Source organism: Tachypleus tridentatus, chromosome 13 (assembly GCF_004210375.1).
Source record: "Tachypleus tridentatus isolate NWPU-2018 chromosome 13, ASM421037v1, whole genome shotgun sequence".
NCBI lineage: Eukaryota > Metazoa > Arthropoda > Merostomata > Xiphosura > Limulidae > Tachypleus > Tachypleus tridentatus.
Genome location: NC_134837.1, coordinates 115,686,577 through 115,708,874, shown reverse-complemented (window position 1 = coordinate 115,708,874; position 22,298 = coordinate 115,686,577). Strand labels below are relative to the sequence as shown.

General features: G+C 32.2%; 1 protein-coding gene across 2 annotated transcripts in view; it reads right to left on the bottom strand.

Annotated features, from left to right (window-relative positions):
• Window positions 1-10,668, bottom strand: part of LOC143240301 (unconventional myosin-Ic-like) — a 110,018-nt gene extending 99,350 nt beyond the window's left edge. Inside the window, exon 1 of one of the 2 annotated variants that reach the window (XM_076482524.1) lies at window positions 10,518-10,668. Coding sequence is in view for 1 of the 2 variants with exons in the window: in XM_076482523.1 (XP_076338638.1) it covers window positions 3,775-3,831 (57 nt within the window). In the remaining variant the exon portion in view is untranslated. Of the gene's footprint in view, window positions 1-3,774; window positions 3,903-10,517 lie in introns of those variants that run through there. The other variant, XM_076482523.1, reaches the window with a different exon arrangement.
• Between the last annotated feature and the right edge of the window lie 11,630 nt (window positions 10,669-22,298).

Below are 22,298 nucleotides of genomic sequence, written 5' to 3'. Positions count from 1 at the left end.
TTCATTCTGAAATCCGCCAAACGAAAAAATCGCACTTCACTTAAAACCGCGTAGCTAATACACAAATGAAGATATCTGCAATCGAAAATGGTGTCGTAATCAGCTGATCTGTGCGAAACTAGCGACACCAAGCGGATTCCCCTGGAACCAACTGGAGCCGCGCAATTCTAATAGTCCGCGTATTTTTTGAACAGCCCTCGTATATTCTCTCTTGATTGCTCTTTACATTTTAGTTGAATGTAACTACTAACACTGGTGCAAACAGCTTCAAAATTTCGACTTTTTATGCTATATTTATATGGTATAGAATGGCGTTATTTGGGTGTCACCATTTTATTAAGTCAAGCTAGATAGGATCCGATAGGAAAGCCAGGAACACTCCCGTGATCGAAGGCACGGAAGTGCATTTGCACTCCATTAACGCGTGTGAAAAATAAAGTTAAAAATTACCGCAAATGTAAGCTTGGGAATTGTTACGGAAAAGCCTTTGTTAAAGTAGACTGAGGATATTATCTGTAGTGAAGAGAATAACCTTTATTTAGAACAGATGTTTATGTAATCACATGGTAATAGCATATTTTAATCTTTTGCACAGTTATATGTAGTGGATTAATTAGCAACATGTTCTCGGAAATTTTGTTTCTTTTGTGTACTGCATGTTCTATACGGATTTTGTCCCCCACTGGTCAGCCCTCATTTATGACAGGCTTTTATGCCAGTAAAAAAATAATTTCCGAATTATTTACACCTCAATTTACATCACAACCAAATCCCCATTGTACAGGGTGGCCCGTAAGTCCCTACCCATCCATATATCTTATGTATCCAGTGTATCTGTGTACTGTCTCTCATTCTCGCTGCATAATATTGTGCGACACCATGTTCTATGAGACATTTTCCTCAACATAGCAGGGGTTATTGTTCCAAATGCCGCAGCAACAGCTGCCTTCAACTCATCATTAGTATTATAACGTTGTTTAGACACAATATCCTTTATGTATCCCCAAAGGGAGTTATCACATGCATTCTTGCGCTCATGTACCCACGTACTTGTCACAATACGCTCTTCAAGTGTAAATGGGCTTATATCGGCCATATTTCTCTGAAAAAAAGAAACAAATTTATAATACATGCGTAACTGAATATAACATAATAACATATGGATGGGTAGGGGCTTATGGGACACACTGTACAAGGCTTCCTGATAAAACAAAGCAAACAAAAAATCAGTAACACCGTAGATATGTTTCAACATATTTCATGTACGATGTCATCAGTTACACATGACCTTCAAGCTTCAAATAACCACTGCAAAAACAATTTGTTTAGTGATAGGTAATTTTTCATTCCTAACAAGACTTTATCATTTTTCAGTGTAACTGTGTTTCATCACAAATATTTTACTGATTTTTGAAAGTTATCTTTCCATCCCACTTTTTTTGTTATTATAACATAACACAATGATAACAAGGGACCGTTTGTTCCTTCAAGGTTGTACTTCTGAAAAGTAATATTTTAAACCCATCTTTTCTAGTATAGTGGCACAAAAGGTATGTTTGCAAACCTAGAATGCTAGAAACCAAGCTTTGATACTTGTGGCAAGCAAACACATATAGTCTGTTGTAAAACAGTGTTCAACTTCAAACAACAACAACAACAAAATTTGTTTAAAAAATATATATAAATTTTCCCCTTAAGCTTCAGTAAAGTACTGGCATCCATATTTCATAAACAAATCACCCCGTTAGAAAAATCCAAATCTGTGATCCTAACCTGTTTTCTTCAAGTTTTAAGCCTATGTTCCTCTCATCCTATTACCTTAAGAATATGGTACAAAACATTTTGACCATTAACCTTTTGATTTCCATAAAAAACTTTTAACATTCAATGAGATCAACTCTCACCTTTCTTTTCTAAAATGAAAACAAGTTATCTTAATCTATACCTTGAGTATAACCCTTTCATTCCTGAAATCATCCTAGTTGCTCTCCTCTGAATCTTTTCCAATAAATATTTTACCTAGACAGTTTGGTTTTGGTTTATTTGAATTTTGCTTAAAGCTACACAAGAATTATTTGCACTGGCCTATTCCTAATTTAACACTGCCTATAGGAAGGCAGCTAGTCATCAACACCCACTGCAAGCTCTTGGGCTACTCTTTTATTAATGAATAGTGGGAACAACCATCACTATGATGCCCTCATGGCTGTAACAGTTACCATGTTTGGTGGGATATTTTACCAGAAAAAGAAGTCAAATTTTACTCAATATTCAAAATGATTCCTAACTACTGATTTATGTGAAGATAATTAGTCATATTGACTATGACTCAAAATAAGCAAGTACATTTTAAAAACCATAACATTTTGGAACATGGGACCTATTAGCCTATCATCTAATTTAAATTAAAATAATTAAAAAACAAATTTTAAATCTAGCCCTTATCATTCATACATTTATCATGCTTTTTCTTAAACTCACTTAAATTTACTGCTTCTACAATATCCAAAGGCAGTCCACTCCAAAAGCCAACTGTCCTGTTAGAAAAATAAAACTGCCTTAGCTGGAGATAACTTGTGTCCCCTAGTAATACTATTCTCTTTGTTGAACATGAAAAAATGTTGGTGCATTAACACTATCAATTCCCTTTACAATCTTAAACACCTCAATCAGAATCCACAAAAATCTTTTTTCAAGATAAACAAACTTAAGAGATTTCACTCTTTCTTCATATGAGAAATTCTCCATCCCAGGCACCATTTTATTAACCCTTCTATGAATCTCTTTCAACAATTTAATGTATTTCCTGAGGTAAGAAGTCCACAATATTCAAAATGTGGCCTAACCAATGATCTATACAATAGAATATTCAATATTTCTGTAGATATAAGCTAAAATCTTATTTGTCCTACCACTAGCAACAGCACACTGCCTGAATTGCTTTAGAGACTGATCAACTATTACACCAAGAACCCTTTTCTTCATAACACTACAAAAGTTACTTCAATTCAAATTATACTTATAATTCAAATGATGATAACCCACATGCATGATTTTTCATTTATTATAATTAAAACCCATTTGCCATTTATTTACCCAATTCACTAAATAATCTAATTATTTTTGCAAATCAGCAACATCCACCTTATAGCTAGCAACACCCAAGACCTTACTATCATCTGCAAATTTAAATAATTTATTAACTATTTCTTCATCTATGTCATTGATGCAAATAAAAAAGGAGGAAAGATCCTAAGACTGAGCTCTGAGGTACCTCACTTGTGACATTAATCCAATTTGACTGAACTTCATTCGTAACAATCCTCTGCTTTCTTCCATCCAGCTATTCTTATATCCAATTTAACTTATCTCCTACAGCTATAAATATAATCTTTTTACAAGCCTTTTATATGACATCTTGTCACATGCTTTTGAAAATCCAGGGGTGCCAAATCTACATCCTCACCCTCATCTACATAAGCAGTAACCTTTTCAACAAATGTGAAAAGTTTTATAGACACAATTTTCCCTTAGTGAAACTATGTTGACTATCCAATAAAATTTAAGCTTTGTTAAATGACTTTGCAAAGCATCTTTTAATGGATTTTCCAAAATTATTCCCACAACTGATGCAAGACTAATGGATCTATAATTACTGGGACACTTACTATCAACTTTCTTGAAAAGCAGAATTACATTAATTAACCTCCAGTTCTCTGAAACATGACTACTATTCAATAACTGACAAAATGTAGTAATAAATGACTCACATACCCAATCTTTAACCTCCTTCAAAACCTTTGGGGTAACAGTAACTGGCCTGGGAGCCATATCTTTTTTTTTTTCTCTTTAACTTTCTAATTCCTTCTTAACCAGCTCAGAATTAATGCAGTCATCTTGTTTGATCTCTTTCAATTTATCAACTGTTTGAGGTGTGGAACACTGCTTAAACCTTCATTTGTAAGAACTGAAGAAAAAGCAAAATTTAATAACTCAGCCATGTCATAGTTATTAAATACTAGCCTTCCTTCATCATACTTCTAGCGACCTACCTCCATTTTAACATTTTGTTTACCCTTAGTACAATTAAAGAAATCCTTAATATTAGTTTTTACATTTTCAACAAACCTTTTCTCATACATCTTTTTTTGATGTCCTAATTTCCTGTTTCACCAACTTTCTCAATCTTCTATAATCTTTTAAAAATCTGTCAAACCAGTCAACTTAAATTTATTACTATTCCTTATCTCCATACACAGCAAAACACTGAACCTTATAGAGCAATGGTCACTTGCATCCAGATGTTCCCCAATTTTGACCCTCTTGATCATTTCTATATTCACAGTTAAGAATAAATTTAAAATAGCAGTTTGTAGTAGGTTCCTAGAATAATTGGTAAAGAAAGCCATCTTGAACAGCTTTCAAAACCTTCCTTCTTCATGGTTTAATTCTAACACTTGCCAGTCTATAGTATATGAATGAAATTAAAATCACCCATAATTAAGACTTCATTAGCAGCAGAAATCTTAATTTCATTGTAAAGTTTCTAATTTCATCAGCATCATTTGGCAGTCTATTACAAATTCCTACCAAAATCCTTTTGTCGACTAATATAAACCCAAATTATTAGTTTTGATATTATCTTTAACATATTTAATTTCAACAGGTTGTAACTCACATATTACATTTAAAGCCCTCTCTTTAATACCCCATCCCTATTAAATAGCCTGCAACTCTACATTTCAAAAAAATTTCTGCCATCAAAATCATCTACTTTTAATCACATTATTCCCATTATATCAAACTTCTCCATTCTTTCCAGTGCTCTAAAGCCACTTATTATATTTCTTTTACTTCTAGGATTACAATAGTAACAATCAAGCCCATCCTTATGACTACCTATAAACTTATTTCCCATTCTAAACTTTTCTTTGCCTTTCATTCTTTTTGTATTTAGTTTATCCTGGCCCTTACCACTGTCTAGTCTTAGTTTAAAACTTCCCACAAAATTGAGCCAATAGCCTTAGAATATAAACCAGTTCCTACCCTAGTTAAGTGTAAACCATCCATTCCAAAAAGTTTCCTTCTTCCACTAAAACAGTTCAACAAGTCAATTTGCTGGTTCTTACATACTAACATAAGCCTAGTATTTAGCCCTAATGACCTACTATAGCTTTATTCCTACAGTTAATTATGGGTAATATTCCTGACAAAATTAAGTTATGGCTTTTTACTCTAAATGCCTTTACCAGCTCCTTGTACTTATTAATTAGTTCCTCTAATCTACTTTTTTCTACATCATTAACCCCTATATGCACCACAAAAATTGCATCTCTGCTGGTCCCCTTTATTGTATCTCCTATTAGCTTTACCATATATATTTTTATGTCAGGCTGACATATATTAAATGTGGGATCTAAAAGTATGGCAACTCAATGGTATTACTTTGAATTTACTGTAATTACTGCTCATTTGTAAATATCTGTCCACATACCAACAGATCTAAATCATTTTATAATACCTAAACTTCTTTAATAGAACCAAAAATCTATGTCATTTAATATAAATAGAAAGAGCAAAAAGGCCAAGTGCTGACCCCTGAGGCACTCCACTGGTAACAAGGGTCTAGTATCATTGTACTTTATTAATGACAGTATTTTGCTTTTTCCTATCAAACCACTTTATCATCTCAAAATCTACCACAAGATTTTCACAGCTAATCATTTATGTGGTATCTTATCAAAAGCTATTTGAAAATTGAAGTACATTAAATCAACAGATTTTCTGTCATCTAGGTAACAAGTAACACCCCCCCCCAAATGAAATAGAGTAATAAGGCAAGAGTGTCCTTTCATATATCTATTTTTGATAAATTTAGAGAAAAGTTGTATTAAAATATATTCTATATTTTATTATTGAAATAGATACCTGGTATAAAAATTCTGAAAATATACATAAGAATATCCATATGATAATATAAGCTAATACACAATGTATAAGGTTACTTCTATCAATGTTAAAAAAGGAAACACATAAACCTAAGTACAAATTATAACTACTTTTTTCTTTAAAAATACGGGATGTTGAAGAATTATTTTGGACAATCAACTTCCATTCATGAAAATAATTCAAAATTTTTAAATACACACTCAGACATATATATATTTCTTGTGAGTTATGAAATAACGACATCCTGACGCCATTCTTCCATGCCTCAGTTGCACTGTAAAAACTTGTCTGGTTAGATTTTACGACAAGTGCATGTCTACAAAGAGATTTTTTTTTAAAATGTGTGTTAGCTTTAAACATTATTTTTTTTTATATGTCAAATATAAGCATGTTCATAACTAAACAAGAAAATAAAAATTCTTGCACATGCTTAAAGTTGAAAAAGCTATAAAAAAACTCACGTTGCCTGATTTTAATCATTTAAAAATGCTGGTAACTTAAGTATTTAAGGCCTATTGGTATATAATACCCACCCCAAGTGGCAGATCATTACACAATACTGGTATACTGAAATATAACAGTGTAGAAAAAATAAAAATGGAGTTAAAACTGTTCATAAATCACAAACCTAAACATAACTTACAACATGAAAGATAGTAAGTGAACCCATCAGAATCAAGAAATTATTGACGATTAGTGTATAAATTGGCTAAAAAATCAAATACAGACTACAAATATGAAGTCTTGTTTTAATAAACTGAAGAGGGTTTACGTACCTTATATATAATGTTGCATATACCTATTCCTTTCACTTTCAGCTGTGGGTGCACTATATGAATGACAGTGAATCCCTTAGCAGAGATGTCAGGTGGTAACATAAAATTAACTTTGATATGAGCAGTTTTGATTTTCTTTTTTAGTGGGCCAAACCACCGATTTTCTGATAACAACAACACAAGGCATCATAAAAGTTTAGCTTGAAGGATGACAGGAATGACTTGTATCTCTGAATAACTCACTTGGATAGAGCCTTGATCTAGGGTTCAAGCTGCAGTCTCGAAATTTCTTTTCACTTATCAGCTTTCTTCACTTACAATAATGTTTGTTGGAAACTTTACTTTCATTGACTGATAATATGAATTAACTTATGATCTATACACTAGGTAATCTGTTTACAACAGTTTTTCTGAGAGCAACATCCACAGTAGGGATGTACATTTAAACTATAACAGGCATCCAGAGGGCCTGGCATGGCTCTTGGCTCGAAATACGAGATGCAGGTGCGAATACTTGTCACACCAAATATCCTCACCCTTTCAGCTGTGAGAGTGTTATAATTCCACAGTCAATCCCACTATTCATTAGTAAAATAGTAACCCAAGAGTTGGTAGTGTGTAGTGACAACTAGGTGCTTTCCCTCTAGTCTTACACTGCTAAATTAAGGATGGCTTACACAGATAACCCTCATGTAGCTTTGCATGAAATTCAAAAACAAACAAACATCCAGAAATTATCAACAAGATTTATGCTACAGTCATGAGAAGTCAAAATGAGAACACATAGAAGTATCAGCATCATTAAAATAAAAGGTTGTTAAAACTGTTAATTCAAAATGGGGAATAGAGATCATCAAAAAAGTACCAAAACAAGTTGAATCAACTGCAAAGATTATATTTTCAAGCCTACAACAAAGAGCTCTAACATAGTAAACAAACCAGGCTTGAAATAGTATCAACATTATTTTCCCAAGCTACAAATCTCTATTTTGGCTCAAATAAATTGATAATTACTGCAGACGTGGAGGCAAACTATGAAAAATTCAAATTGAACATGTTAAGTTGTCTACTGGTAAAATCATTCACAGCATTATCAACTTGGTAAACATGCAAAATACTGCTCCAATACATGTAAGTTACTCTGGATATCAGTTTCAAACAAGTTACGATGGCTGTTTGATTCATTAAAGTAAGTTCTAATTAAGCTGAAACTACAGAACACTTTGTGGATTTAGTGGAATAAAAACCAATCAACAGGCATTGGTGTAAGAGAACTGTTACTGTAAGACTTCAGGAATTGGGACTCAAGACTATATAACTGAACAAATATGGAAAACAAGAACAGTGGAGTTTAGTCCAAAGTTTTACCAAGAAATCAAAGAACATTTTTCACGTCATGTTATGCTCACTGCCTTGTTTTGTTGTTAATGATGTTACAATGTCTTGTCTTGAACATGTACCTCTTTCTAGTTTCATACAGACATTTTCAAAAGATTTAACTAAACAGTAAGTGTCAATCCACTTTAGAACACTAAATGGAAAAGTGGACAAAAGGTGTGCCTTTTCATCATTGCAAAGCTAAATGGATCTACTTTTATAGCCTTAACAAAATACACAATGTTTATCAGAGTTCTAAAAGCAAGAAGTTAAAAAAGTATGACACTTTATTAACTCTAACAAAGAATACGATGTTCATCAGGACTCATAAAACAATAAGGTGTACTGCCAATTAATTTAACATGATGCATTTTTCAAGTTAAACTATATATATAAAAAAAGTTTCACTTAAGACTACAATTCCTATTAATGAAAAACAAAACTTCTCTGGAGACTGCCTGATCTGATGAGTTGCAATGGCCATAACAGATATATAAAAGCTGGGAATTGCTTCAAATTTCCAACCAAAACAAATTTATCTTTAAATATTAGAAAAAGATAAACACAATTAAAATCCAGTGCTCATCAGAACTCACTGAATAAGAAGTTACAAAAATGTATGATATTTTGGTAGCTCTGACAGTAACTCATCATGGACTTAGCTAAATCATCTGGTTAAGCGTTGTGTGGTGAAGACATTTCCATCAGCATTATCTCTCTGTAAGAGCTAGTAACAATAAATGAACATGTTATACCATGTCATTTAGTAAGCATTAGCCTATACAAACATAATAGTATTGCTTCATATTTTGCCTATGATGGCAAAAACCAAAAGGCTGACACTACAATTAATTCACCTAAACAAGTTAAGAGTAATGCTTTTGGCATTCCAGGTGTTATATTAGTTAAAAGACCTGCCTATGAAGCAGGAATACGAGTTTGAAGCTTAAATAAATAGTCTCAATTTTCATTTTTAAAAAAACTATTCCAAAAAACATAATTCTTGTGACAGCTTGGGTATTCATCTTGTCTTTAATTAAGTTCAACTGGTGTAATACTCTACTGTTTTGAAAATATACCTCTTTGATAAGAACAGTTTACATAAAGCTAAACAAAAAAACTGTAAGCTCTAGTAGTCCCTAATTTTGAACTGACAGAGCAGCTAATCAACAACATTTACAACTCTTGGACTTCTCTAACTAAACAGCAAAATTAACTAGTCATACAGTCCAAACGTGGAGCATGATTTTGTTACAAGATATAAACCACTGATCTTACGATTCAAATTTGGCACACTTGGTTAAGCCACAACCAGATATTATTATTTTTAATGCATTAAAAACAAAACTTTTGCAATTGCGTATGCACCAGCAAAGGCTATCTCTATCACTCCAAATATTGTAATACAAAATTTAAACAATAAGCAAAAACAAATTAACTTACAAGTTGTGTATCCAATATTTATTACTCTTTGTGAAGTTAAATAGATGGGAAAAAAGAATTACATTACAAAGCAAATGAACATTTTTTTGGCATCTGTCCAAACCCTACGAACAAGAACACTCTCTAGCTTCTCAGACTTAACCAACCGCTGGTATCAAAAGCAAGCACAGGTACCCCCCCCTCTCCCTCTCCATTGTGTAGCTTAGTATTTAACAGCCAAACGAACAGGATTACGAAATTACTAAATAACACAGCAAGTTTAAACAATGAATATCATTAGGTTCTTACACGATGCATATACTATTTACGTTCTAATAATGTTTTGTTGTTTAGAAGCATGTTTATTTTCTAACTTTAAATCACTGCGCCGCTCCCTAGAGACCTCGGGCAGGATTGGAATATTTGTCTCGAATAATCTGGATGTTGTACAAATTTGCTTCTCGGGTACGTTTACAAGAATGAAAAAGATAAATATAAATATTAAGATAGTTACTTTAATGAGTGACTGGCCGATACTACATTATAGTTAGGATGACAATATGTATGAGAAATTGTTCTTTACTAATTTTACATAGGTCTACCTCAGAAAGAGTCTAAACATAGAAAAACAGTTATATTAAAGCTGGAAAGATATACATATATTCAGATACAAATACAGTTATAGTATTTTTACGTTTAGTATATGGTTTTAAACGTTAACGTGTTGTAAATTTAATCCTGTTGTAGCCAAGATAATATTATGTATGAACATTTGCTCAGAAAAATATTCTGACCACTTAAATATCAGCAACAAATACTAACGCAGAGGCATCGATACTACATCAACGCAGGTTCTTGGCCTCGAGAGTAGGCGAAATTCAAATTAGAATATAGTTGAAACAAAGTTTCGGTCAACTACTTCTTATCCACATGAGAAAAATATTTTCAAGTTCCGGCTAGTTATTATGTTTAAAATCAAATAAGAAACCTTACCTTGAATGATTAGTATGCCAAAAATGATAAAGACTATCACACCCAACTTTCCTAACAATAACACACTGTGTACTACCACACTTATCAAGCCAACGTTCTTTATCCCCTAATACTCTTCTATCTACCGCTGGTTAAAAGCTGTTGCCATGTGACACACGCGCCCTCCTGAGTGAAATAACAACACTCATTATCTGAGAAACCGTTCAGTAATTGTGAAATATAATCACGAATATTCTCATTAATGTATAACTAAACACAGTAAAACCTGTCTAAACCGGAAAGTGCATAGAGTGGAAACCTGTGGAAGCCAGAAATATCAAAATTTTGCAGCATTATCTTAGGATTCTCTTATAAAATGCCCTCTATATGGTGGAACCTGCGTAACTCGGACGGAGAACTTTCACCTACCTCGTTTATCAAGAAGCAGGATTAGAACCTGAATAAGGCGGAAAAAATGTTTTTGATTAAATAGTAATTTCTTATTTAATTAATAATTTATTTAAATATTAATAGAATATCGGACATGTTGTTACAGTAAGTAGTGGTTAAATATATTCGAAAAAACGGTTAACTGTACTTCAGGTCGCATTTGCTGATGGAAAACTAGAGAAATCATGGGTAATAGGTAGAAGTGAAAATCTGCACTGTTTCAAAAATTTAAGAAAGAATCAACTTCCCGTGTAATGGAAAGCAAATAATAAAACATTGATGACAAGTGCCATATTCGAGGAATTTTTGAACAAATTAAACAAAAGAATGGAACAAGAAAATAGGAATAATCTACTTATCCTAGATAATGCATCTTGTCACCCAAAAGTTCAATTTTTAAATGTTCGTTTAGGCTTTCTACCTCCATGTACAGCATCAGTTCTACAGCCACTAGATAATGGAATTATACAGTGTATAAAATTGATATACATGAAACTGATACTCTAGCATATTATTGCAAACATGGACGAGTATAAGAGAGCATTTGAAATGACCATGAAAATTGACGTGTTAGACGCAATTGCATTTTTAAGTCATTCAATCGAATGCGTAATGAAGTGCTTTCGAAACAGTGGATTTATTCTTGATAATGGCAGATATTGTGGAGAAGTTGTTTGTTATGACGATTCTTGTGAAATCTGACCTCTGATTGAGAAGATTGACGCAAATGATTCTGTAAACGCGGAAAGTTTTGTAAACACTGACAAGACTGTTTTAATAGAAAATGATGAAATTGATTTAAAATCTATAACAGTATTGCAAGATGATAACAGTGTGAGAGATTCAGAAGGTGAACAAAATGGAAAAGATAGTGAGGAAATAGAAATTCCTACTTCATCGCAAGTGTTAAGTTATATTAAGCTATCAAATTGCATGCAAAAATAAAGAGGGAAAATGAACTTCATGAAAAGGCCGTAGAATTGGCGTTCTGTTTCAACCGTATGAGAAAGCCCATTAAAAAAACATGTCAGTTGAAATTGGACACTTTCTTCAAATAAATTTGATTAAGATTTTGTGTACTTATGAATATTTTGAATGTCTATTTTTGTTCTTATTCTAATAAATATAGCATAAACAGTATAATAACTTTATTCACAAACGTCTTACTTTCCTTGAGTCAAGCAAGTATAACGTTCCGCTCAAAAATTATATATAATTAAGGAAATGCATTTTCACTGTCTAAGCCGGGAAGCCCCCGCTAGTACAGCGGTATGTCCTCGGATTTACAACGCTACTATAAGGGGTTCATTTCCCTCGGTGGGCTCAGCAGATAGCCCAATGTGGCTTTGCTATAAGAAAACACACTTAACACACACACACACACACACACTAAACCGGGAAACCTGCTTAAGTCGGAAATTTTCTCGGTCCCGTACTATTCCGCCTTCGACAGGTTTTACTTTATATACACAATAGATTCATGAGACCAAAAATATAGCGTGATGTTGAACAATACATTCACAAAAGGGATGAATAACAACATATATAATGAAAGTTTCGGAATAACCATATCCCATCTTCAGCAAGTTTCTACAGTAAATACAAAATTATAATTACAAATAATTTTGTTTGTTTGTCGGTTTGTTGTTTAAGCGCAAGCCTACATTATGTTTTGTACATATCGTGAGTATGAGAACCCTGTTTTAGGGTTATAATCCCTCAGATTTATCATTGGACCAGCAGATGGCATTACATATAATAACCTGAATGTTGAAGATACTTTTGTATAGTACAATAAACATTTGTAAGAGCAATGTTGAAATACGAATGGAAGGAGTATTGTAAAATGAATAAATGAGTTTTGATACAAGCCCACACAAAATAAGTAAGTAAATGTACCTATATAGCTATTATAAGTAATTAAAGCAAGTTGAACTCAACATAAATTGAGTTATTATTTAAACCATGGATATTTTTTTTATAAGTATACTATGTTTAACCAAAAGTTTCATATCTATATGACCTATATCTAAAACTTTAAGGCTGCGGATATTACAATATGTGTAGTAATTTGTGTATGTGTGTTGACAGCAGAGATGCAGAGAAATAACAACGAATGACTATAGGAAATCACCTTGTACTTATAGATACGTAAAATGAAGCCGCACTTGGTTTTGCCAATGAAGGTGGCTTTTCAGCTATTATACGTATATTAGTAAATAATCGATGAATGTAAGAGGATCTGAATTGGAAAAAAAAAGGTTTCATCTGATACAATGGTTTAAACACAACTCAAAGTTACATTTATGTGTAGTACTTAAGCAACAGTTTAGTGGTTGACTTTAAAATACTAAACTCTTTTTACCTAAGTAACGAAGGCGGAGAATTGAACATCTATTTACAAGAGGAAATCTGTGTTTTTTCCTTACACATAGGACCTTCTATGATCTTTACTATATAATTAGCTGGTTTAGAGGTTCTGAATTAATTACTATGGCTGCTGGTGTGAGGAGAAAAATTCCTTCAAACAATGAAGACAGAAATAATTACATATCTTTACTAAATAGACGAATCGAGCCTATACTATTCTTTCAAGTAAAACCAATGTCTTTATTCCTTCAAACAATGAAGACAGAAATAATTACATATCTTTACTAAATAGACGAAATGAGCTTATACTATTCTTTCAAGTAAAACCAATGTCTTTATGTGTTGTTTACAATCCTATATTTCATACGTAACTGATTATACACATTGAAATCAAGTTCAGTTTCTTGCTCATAAAAAACTCATGTAACATTATTTCGTTTAAGTACCATAGGTCTAAACCCAAGGAGCGAAAAAGACAGAAACGTGGCCAGATGAGAATATATCCTCTGGAATGACCAATGCGGGATGAAGATGAAAGCAATTTTGATTAGAATGTTGCAAAACCTTGAAAATAATTCCCGATTATACACTCATAAAGATATGTTTTTTCTAGTTACATAAAGGTAAAATCTAGTAGTTTTCAACTGCCATACCTTGAAGCATTGTTAATTTTATTATGCAATATTTTTTTCTAATATTAATTATCTTGTTTTCCATACTTTGTTATTGAATCTAACCAATTTTGGACTAAATTCTTTACATTACTGTGGTTTAATCCTCAGTTGTTTTACTTTTCCACAACAAATATATAAAATTTGTTTTAGACTAGGCCGACTGAGAGATTTAACCTAACTTTTTGTATGTTGATATTTCTTAAATTTCGCGCAAAACTACACGGTAGCTATATGTGATAGTTGTATTTAATATTAAAATGATAGACTAGAAGGAAAGCAAAAAGTCAAAACCAATCATCACTAACTCGTGGTCTAGTCTTGGAATTACAATTTTTGTAATGCATATAAATTATATCAGTCTAGCTGATGGGTACTAGTAGGCCTAAGAGGCCTAACAGTTTCGCTAACCTTAGCTTTAACACCACCGCAATGTCACTTTATTAATAAAAGTACCATCTTTCGTCGCCTTTAGCGTTCAACAAACTGCTAAAATCATAATTCTTAACAACGACTGGATAATCAGCGTCAACTTAGACATTTTGATAAGCAGTACCATGTTTTACTTAGTACTCAATAATAATGTCACATTTATTACTTTATAATGGTGTCGCACTTCTTGATAAATAATTATGCTTCGCCCATTAATAAATGAGCGTATCACATTTACTATTTAATAATGATGCCACTCTTATTACTAAATAATTGTTTCACATCTATTATTAAATAATAGTGTTAGACTTATTAATTAATAATTATGTCTCACATGATACTAAATAATTATGTTGTATCTATTACTTTATAATGGTGCTGTACTCAATTCTCAACAATGATACCACACTTATCACCAAGTAATAGTATGACACTCATTACTATATAAATGTTTTTTACTTATTACTAACTAATCGTATCACACTTATTAATAAATAATGGTGTCACATTTATTATTATCTAAAGAACCATGTTTTGCGAACATAAGCGTTTAAATCCCTTGCTATGTACTTAAACACATGTTCAGAGCATTAGTGACTATTTTGAGAGTCAAGAGAACTAAACTGTTAAAAATGCAATGCTTAAATTCTTACTGAAACTGAACATAATAAAATACTCATGTCTGTTATGTTAAAGAACGATAGTTTTACAGATATAGGTATCAAAAAGTTTACTGATTTAAAATGGTGATTTATCTTTATGAACAATTGGTTTTATCTTATTTTCTCATACACATTTGATCAAACGTACAATAAATTTCACTTATACATAAAATCGTTGAAAAGTTTATTCGAGTTCAGCATGTAAATGATTTTTATAGTTTTCGATAAATTTTCAGGATTAAATAATCAACAATAAATCGTTAACTGGATATGTGGTATAAAAATGACCATCTGAAAGCTCTCAAACTATTAAGGAAAGAAGTATATCAGTGAATGTTTTAAACATATTGGGATGATTATTTGGTAACTAAGTGAACAACACATAATAACTTGAAACAGTAGCTAAGTTCACTTTATTTAATTAATTAAATTTGAGTAATCCATTTCACGACATATTTTTCGTTGGTTCCTCGTAAAAATTAATGAAAGATACAGAAAGAAAGAATGTCATGAACTAAAAAATCTCTCTTGTCAAATAATTAGATATAAATTATGCGATCGATTTAAGCTTGACGTTTTGTTGTTGCAAATGTCTTTCTGGCATTATTTCTGGAATTCGAACATCAAGAAGGTATTATCATATTACAAATAAATACAGTACTGTGCTAAAGTGTCGGGATAGGATAATATTTTGTGATTCTTTCTATTTTATGCGGCTAGTTGTTCCATGCCATTACAGAATGTAAATTTCAACACCATGATAATGCTTCACTGATCTCTGTTACCAATTTAATGAGCCACGGTGAGAATACTCATAATTCTTCACAATTCCCATATACTTGTATCAAAGGCATGTCGTAAAGACTCTGTTTGAATGAGCATACTGATCAAATTTAGGATCTAAAATAACTGTCATGGTAACCATATAGTGTCAAAATTATATCGACAGAATCTGGCGAGTAGCTAGCATATGGTACCGGCATATGCTAAAAGTGATCATTTTAATAGCACTCCAGAAATAAACCTCGATATAAACAGTGTTTATTATATTTTAAGTTTTGTTATCATGCCAAGGCAAAAAAAAAAAAAAAAAAGAGCACTGAATTGCCAGTAGAGCAGAGAGTTCGCATAAAAGCTTTAGTCGATGCTGGTTGGTCATTGGGAAATTGCTGAAGACTCGAAATGCTTCCCAAACACTGTCATGTACACCATAGATCATGAGACAGGTAAATTTGAAAACAGGAAAGGAAGAGACAGAACACCTAAAATCAAATAAACTATTGCTATGTTTTCTTCATTTATACAGCTTTCTGGACACAAGGAAACCTGCCACTGATCTCAAACATGAGATAAACAACTATGCACCAAATGACAAAGACAGTAGACAAAGAATGGAATATTTGGACATGTAACAGGTAAAAACCTTCACTTCGATATCTAAGTACTGTCAATAAAATAAAATTTGGTTAAAAAGTACACAAAATGTGCTGCTGACGATTGGAAGAGAGTGTTATGGACAAATGAATCCAAGTTTGAAATATTTGGTTCAAAGCAGCGGAAGAACAGTGAAAGATACTTACTTCAATGCATAGTGCCTATCAAGATGCAGTGTAATGGTTTGACGGTGTTTTACAGCTGATGCGACAGGAGATATTTGCAAAATAAGTAGAATGATGGATCAGCGCAAGTACCATCATACACTGATCCGTCATGGTGTACTCAGTGGTTTGCATATTATTGGTAAAGAATTCTACTTCCAAAACGATAACGACCCCAAACACTCATACAATTTATGCAGGAATTATTTAGCAAAGAAAGAAGCTGCTGGAGTCATTAGAAAGATGCAATGTACCCCAAAGGTCCCCAATGTCAACTCAACTGAATAAGCTTAGGATATGATAGATCAAAAACTTAACAAATCAAAAGTTACTTCCAAGAAAACTTTATGAGACTGTATTAGACATTTGATATAAATATTGAAAGAACACTTTAATTAAATGTGTTGCAATAATGCTTAAAGGACTGTTTGTAGTCATTAAAGCAAAAGAGGGGTATACAAAATATTAATTGTTTGCTGAGCTCAAGCACTCCTACTGAGTTTCTGTTGTACTAAATATTAAGATTAATAAGTTTCTAATGTTTCACCTGTGACTTAACTTCCTTTGTTTTTTAAAGTAGCCTAAATCTAATTTTTGACTTTGTCCTAAAACTTTTGCGCAATATGGTATAAACGAATGTTGATCAGTTTCACTTTACACTTATTCCAACGTACATCAGAAACTCGAAGGCCAATTGTTTATTTATGTTAGCTCTTAAAATTGTCAGTAATTTCAAGATATTTTACTTAATTAAGGCACACTAATGTATTCTAATGTTTACCTAATCCTTTGATCCTATTACACTTCAACTCTCAACGTGTTTCTTAAATGATTTGGACTGGTGTCAGTTTTAATTAGTGCGAACAAATATGTAACAGAAAATATTTTGAATTTGTTTTAAAATGAAGTTCCGATAAATGTATCCAATTCTTGCTTTCGGGTTTTATCACGTTTACGTTTCCTTGACTGGATAATCAAGAGTCTAAGATAGCTTTAATGATATTTATGTATTAATATACTTTTTTAAAAACGAAATATTACACAATTCTGACAATGGCGCCGGTCTTTAAGCGCTCGGATGAAAAATAATAATGATATTTTATATGAAAACTAACAATGATATGTTATATGAAAACTAACAATGATATTTTATATGAAAACTAACAGTGATATTTTATCTGTCACTTTTTTTCCGATTTTCTTTCTGAATGTTTTTGACAAGACGTTGTGTCTTTCCTTCAAAGCCTTGACCATTTCTAAGCTCCGATTTCTTGCCATCATAATCTGATCTATTTCTGTGCTTCGGTAGAATGTTAGTTGTTGCACAAGATGGTGGAAAATATGACGTCACTGACTTCACTCGAACGTCAGCTTGATTTGAAGCAGAAGAAAGAGTGGGTCCAAAGTTTCGAAGTTCACCACGTCAAATGTTTTGTGACTTGCAAGTTTTGTTCGAGTTATACAAGTATGCTGTCCTCCATTTCATTTGAATAGTTTTCTACTAGATGAAGCCACAATGACTGATGTTCGACAGTGGCGCAGGAGATATTTTCTTGTGCTTGTCATTTTTAAACAACTTCTTTTTAACCTGTAAAGACAGAAAAATGTGGTTTAACACCTCACTGCTTACTTCCTAACGTATCTGTTTGTATCAAAGAAATATTATTTACATGAATTAAATATATAGGTGCAAACCACATCAATAATGATTCCAAGATGCAACACCCCACTGTATTAGCACTTGTTAGTCGTTCCAATACAGGATAATTAACTTTTTGTAACTGTTTCAAACAGATTATTTAAATTTTATAGAGGTATATTTTTGTCACTATAATCGAACAGTTTGTGTCATTGTTCAAATTAATTTAGAAGATAAATATCCATGTTTCACTATTATAGAAATTATACGAAACAGTAAATTATGCACGTGTCTTTGTAAATCAAGGCAGTGTGATACGTTAAATAACAAACTAAATCATTCTCTAAACAATTAAATGTAACTTACTACCAAATTAAACAGTTTCCCTCTCCTGTCAGATATAGACAATTACTTAATATTGTGTTGAAATAATTGTTGTTTTTAGTTACTGCAAGATGAATTTATCGCTAAAATAAAATAACTCCGCCATTACAGTAATTATGCTCTTTTACTCACATTTTTCATCCTTCTAATAGTAGTGATTACTAACATAGATATCTTAAGATTCATTGTTACTTTGATAAAATGTTCCTATTATGAGGATGGAATACCAAATTCAACAAGTTAGCTTTACATCCTCCGTGAGCTGTTTACACTAATCTATTATGTTAATGTATTTTTAAATTATCTTTTTTTACATTCTCGTTTTCTCTATATCCGAGTTTTGATACACATTGCCCATTTTGTAGCTCTGTGCTTAAAAAGAAAGCAAACAAGCAAATAGACGTTCTTGTTTCATTACAGCTGCCTTCACATTGTTGTGGCAGATAATAAGTATTTGTTCCAGCACTTCGTAAATGTTTGTATGCTCTCTCCCCACACTGTGTGTATTTTGCTGTGGTATAGAAAATGTAAGAAAGATTTTGTGGCGTCATCCATGAATGTAGTTAACGTTAACTTGTATCAAAGGTAATAAATGTTCAATAAAAGCAGCAATGCAGTTATAAACCTTATTATCATGCTCTTTATTGTGACCTATCATTCTACAAAGTTTAATTGAGTTTGACTCAGCCACCTAGGTGTAGTTAGATAAAGGACAGACAAACAGACAGACGCACCGTTTTTGTACTTTATATATATAGACGTAGCCAGAGTGTCTTCTCAGTCTGAATAGTCAATTATAAGACACCTTGTGAGCAATACAAATAGCTTTATACTTTCATTATGTGATCAGTAAACGTTGTTCATTATATCCAGTCTTTTTTCTTCTAATTCAGTCAGAGTCAGAGATTCATATTTTGTACGTGGTACTTTTTCTGTTGAATTTCTTTTCACTTGTGTTTTTTTACTGAGAATACCACACTGTTTAGTTGCGTGCTTCTAGCATTAAGTGTTGTGTTTTCTTTCTTTATATGTACATGTATATAGATAATAACGCAATACGATACACAAAACTAAAAAGTTACGTACAAAGCCATGTTTATTCGATTACGAATATACGTAGGATAAAACAAATTATTAACAAATTAGTTAATCAGTTGTTTGCATCCAACTTCTTTTCATAAACGAACCAAAAAAAGGATCAATACTGTACTGAAATGTAACCAGTAAACAAGTTGAAACTGATGAATAAGTACAATGTATTCAGTGAAAATATCCAAATGTTTTTCTTATTACTTCTTTGCTAAAATAGCAGATAACAATACGGTTCATCAAATTATATTTTCTGACGAGGACTAAGGAATTTCTGTGTTACAATCTTGGTGTTGTCACTTAGAAAGCTTTCTCCAGCTACATTCTGCAACTTTTTTTAATTCATACTATGTTGTAAAAATTAAATCTTCTCAGTTGGTAATGACATGTTCTTTTTTATCATATGAGAAGTAATATATTTCGTATTTAAATACGCACCAAAATATAACTTGAAGAAAACAAGGATACTTAACTAGGGTGGAAAACTTCACACACTTCATTTAAAGACAATAAAGATGAAAGTCACCAAACATACATCTACCTACGAGGATACCACACAAACTTAAAAAAAACAAACAAACTACAACACTGCTAAGTAAGCACAGTGGCTTGTTGTTACACACAGGTAATACTACAACATGCAATTCATGTAGAGTGGCTTGCTGTTACAAACAACAACTACTATTGCAACACTGGAATGCAAACACAGTGGCTCGCCATTACGGATAAATATATTAGTACTCTGTATATATCAACCACTTACACGTGAAATAATCTGTCTGAAAAATAAAACTAAGTTTTTAAATTAACACCCTGCCCATGATTCTATACTGTATGAAACAGCTGTCTCATTTTGAAAAACGTTAAGCCCAGAATTCAGGTGTGTGTGCGCGTGTGTGCATTGAGCATTTTATTGTTGTTGACAGCATTTCTGTCAGTACTTGAGCACAGACCGCTGCATAACCTAATAGTAGATGTTTAACACAGCCTAAACTTCTGTTACATTTAACGCAATATTGCAAGTATTAGCTAAGACCCACAACACAAATGAGGTAGTTTTCATGCCCTTTGCTTGAATTTTCTTTATCATTTAAGCTACGTTTTTTTGCAGATATTATGCATTCGTTCGATAAATTTTCATCTTAAAAAAAGAAATAAAGAGAGGTCAGATAAACCAACTCACGTTAAGTGAACAATAAAGTAAACTAATGGTATTTATAATGCTGTGCAGGGTATGAAACAGTTGTGAGTATTCAGTATATGATATAGTTTTACGGGTTGAAACAAAGAAACTTAGAAAAACAAAATCCGTATAGCAAAAGAAAGACTAAAAGTTGTTGATAGCTTTCTATGAAACGAACCAAAGCTAAATTGTTATAAAATAAATATAAAGTCGTAATGAAGCCAACCTTAGCTACATATGCAGATATGTCTAAATGTGTGTTCACTGTGCGTGCGTATTTTAGATCTAAATAAATTGAGAAAGCCCACAGAAATTCAATTTAGTGTACTGTTTTTTGTTTTCTTTTTGTAAGAATGCACTCAAGTTAACTGTTGTTTGTGTGAAATACTTTGCAAATAAAACAAAACTAATGTTGAAATCGAAGCCAGTCGTCACTTGGTGACAACGACATTGTGCTATTTATTGTGTGCCATAGTAACTACATTAAAAAGTTTTTTTAAGCAAAAACAGATAAAAGTTTTATTAAGCAAAAACAGATAAAGCGATTTTAAATGAGAAGGCCAAAATACAATCAGGACTTCTCGAATAAAACATTTCAAAGGAAATGAGTTTTGTACATTTCAACAAAGGATACAAATTTTATACATTTCAACAAAGGATATGAGTTTTGTACATTTCAACAAAGGATACGAGTTTTGTACATTTCAACAAAGGATATGAGTTTTGTACATTTCAATGAGAAATTTGCAAGAAAAGTTCCGAACAGACATATGACTCCCCAGCTAGTACAGCGGTAAGTCTACGGATTACAACGCTAAAATCAGAGGTTCAATTCCTCTCGGTGGGCTCAGCAGATAACCCAATTGGGCTTTGCTATAAGAAAATACACACATACGAGTTTTGTGCATTTCAATAAAGGAAATGAGTTTTGTGCATTTCAACAAAGGATACGAATTTTGTACATTTCAACGAGAAATTTGCAAGAAAAGTTCAGGACAGACATACGTATTTATATAAATCGTTGGACTTGAAAAAATGACTTATATAGACTACGAGCACGTGGATGAATACCGTCGACTTCAATATTTTTGCAGCACTATATTTCCCATTTAGTTTTTAAATCTAATTTTTCCAGTTGCGGTACTTTATTTCTCATATAACTTAAAAAAATCTAAAGTTACATACATTTACACTATCTTAAAAATATAAACATTTATACACATGTGACTATAAACTTCTGTTCATGTAACTCGAAAATATAGTTACTGTACTTGGATAACCAATTGCTCGATTGAACGCACCAACTTACCACATTAAAAGAGTT